This window comes from Dipodomys merriami, unplaced genomic scaffold (assembly GCF_024711535.1).
Source record: "Dipodomys merriami isolate MVZ:Mamm:240054 unplaced genomic scaffold, mDipMer1.0.p SCAF_19, whole genome shotgun sequence".
Classification (NCBI taxonomy): Eukaryota; Metazoa; Chordata; class Mammalia; order Rodentia; family Heteromyidae; genus Dipodomys; species Dipodomys merriami.
In genome coordinates, this window is record NW_027203270.1 from 27,285,293 (window position 1) to 27,287,713 (window position 2,421).

At 40.6% G+C, this 2,421-nt stretch overlaps 1 protein-coding gene across 1 annotated transcript; it reads left to right on the plus strand.

Annotated features, from left to right (window-relative positions):
• LOC138830460 (keratin-associated protein 3-2) lies at positions 1–445 on the plus strand. Its single transcript, XM_070026842.1, has one exon. The coding sequence runs from the start codon at positions 45–47 to the stop codon at positions 339–341; it is 297 nt and encodes a 98-aa protein (XP_069882943.1). The 5' UTR covers positions 1–44; the 3' UTR covers positions 342–445.
• The last annotated feature ends 1,976 nt before the right edge of the window (positions 446–2,421 follow it).

Genomic DNA, 2,421 nt, shown 5'->3' on the forward strand with positions numbered 1-2,421 from the left:
CCCTTCCAAGGAGCCTAAAGCCACCTGCACTCCACCCAGACACCATGGCTTGCTGTGTCCCCCGCTGCTGCAGTGTCCCCACCGGCCCAGCCACCACCATCTGTTCCTCTGACAAATCCTGCCGCTGTGGAGTCTGCCTGCCCAGCACCTGCCCACACACCATCTGGCAACTGGAGCCAACCTGCTGTGACAACTGCCCCCCACCCTGCCACATCCCTCAGCCCTGTGTGCCCAGCTGCTTCCTGCTCGGCTCCAGCCTGCCCACCCCAAACATGGAGACCCTCAACCTCACCACCTACACTCAGCCCTGCTGTGAGCCCTGCCTCCCCCGCTGCTGCTGAGCCATGACTGCCTGGCTCTGAGCAGATAACCAACGACCCATGGACTCTGTATTCAATGTTCATTTGTCTCAGCAGCTTATTGGAAGTGAGGTAGACCAGATGGCTGAGATATGAAAACCCTACCTTCAATTCCAATGGAAAGAAAGATCACCAATGGTTTATGATTTTTCTGGCTGAATAATCACTTGGCTCATAGTATTAAAATGCTATCAGATGATGTCTTCTTGTTTCATGCTGCTTTCTGGATTTTTCTCCCTCTATTGAGTCTTTCCATAGAGGCAAAATAACCCCCTGATGGGTTTTCTAATAAATTTCATTTCCCTGGTCATATGTGTTCTTTATTTATGTGAGTGTTTAGGGGTTATTTCTGCTTTTTCTTTTCTTTTTAGGGATAAAGATGGTTGTTTTAATTATTTTGGAAAAGATTTCCATTAAGGGATCACTTAGAACTGACTTTTCACGGGTTACATTTTCTGATCACCTTGATCTCCTTTTTGCCCAGATAAATATAATTTGGTGATGAGTCAACACTTGCCTAATTTTTGCCAGATGAATCAAATGTACTTAATTCTTAAAATAGCATTAATAGATGACAAAAGTGAAGCTTTAATTATTCAGCATTTATAAAGTCATAAAATCAGTAAGAAAAGCAGAATTTAAACCTTGGTATGCCTCACTCAAAAACCCAATTCTTTCTATCACATCATAAGGCCTCCAATATTAATAAAGGTAGAGATTTTTGACCAAAGTTATGACATCAATGTAAAATATGTAAGAGAAATAATTATAAATTTCTTTAACAAAATCATCACACCTAATTATAATAGAAAAATATGCTGGCTCAGAGATTAACATTGGCAGGTACTCATTCTTAAGATCTGGGTCATTTAGTAGGCTAACCTTTTTCCAATTTCAATTTTCTTTAGAAAAACCTTAAAATGATTAACTCTAGTAGCAAGGCACTATAAACTGTAGGCAAACATATTAATATTAGCATAAGCTGGGTACCAGGGGCTCACACCTGTAATCCTAGCTACTCAAGAGGCTGAGGTATGAGTATTGGAATTCAAAAACAGAAGTGGACGGGCTGAGAAGGTAGCTCAGTGGTAGAGTGCTTACCCTGCATGCATGAGGCCCTGGGTTCAATTCCTCAGCACCATATAAAGCAAAAAAAAAAAAGCCGGAAGTGGCTCTGAGGCTCAAGTGGTAGAGCGTTAGCCTTGAGCTGAAGAGCTGAGGGACAGAGCCCAGGCCCAGAGTTCAGGCCCCACGACCGGACCAAAAAAAAAGAAAAAAAAACAAGTGGAGATATGGCTCAAGTGGTAGAGCACCAGCTTTGAGCAAATAAATAAAGGAGAATGCCTTGGACTTGGGTACTGTCACAAATATGTACATATACATATGTTAATAAGACAATTGGCAAAAGAATGCCAGTACTTTTCAGGTGATAGTTTTGGAGCTAGAGCTAAAGTCTTTATTAAATATATTTTAATCCATTAACTGATTTTTATTAACTTACTTAATTTTGTTTCTTAGGGTATCCTTTTCTGAGTCTAGAAATAAAATGCATATGTGTTATATGCATTTGAACAATTGTCTACTTTTATATACCACATATACAACACATATCTAAACACAAATCAAAATCTGAACATAGCATTGAGTTAAAAGCCAAAAAGAATGCTTGTAGGGGAGATAGTCAGGCAAGGAAGGGGAGAAGCAAGTACTTTTAGGATCTTTAATACTAGAGCAATTCCTCAGAGAATCCCAGAGGCTACCTAACAATTTAACTCTGAGGGGACAGTGCTTAGAAGATGGGACACAACCTAGCATGTTACCAACAAGAGATCTGACTTACATTTCTCATGCATTTCACCTGTATTTCTTGAGAATTGGCCTTTGTTAGTCCAATACTCTTGTGCCAGGAGTATATACAAAAAAAAAAATGCTCTGACCTGAAGTGGCCATAAGTTTCCCTTAAATCAGGTGAAGGAGACAGGTTGTAACATTGCATATGTTGTAAGTATGTGGCCACATTCTGTGATTCTCTGACTGAGAAGGAACTGCACACTGATACCAG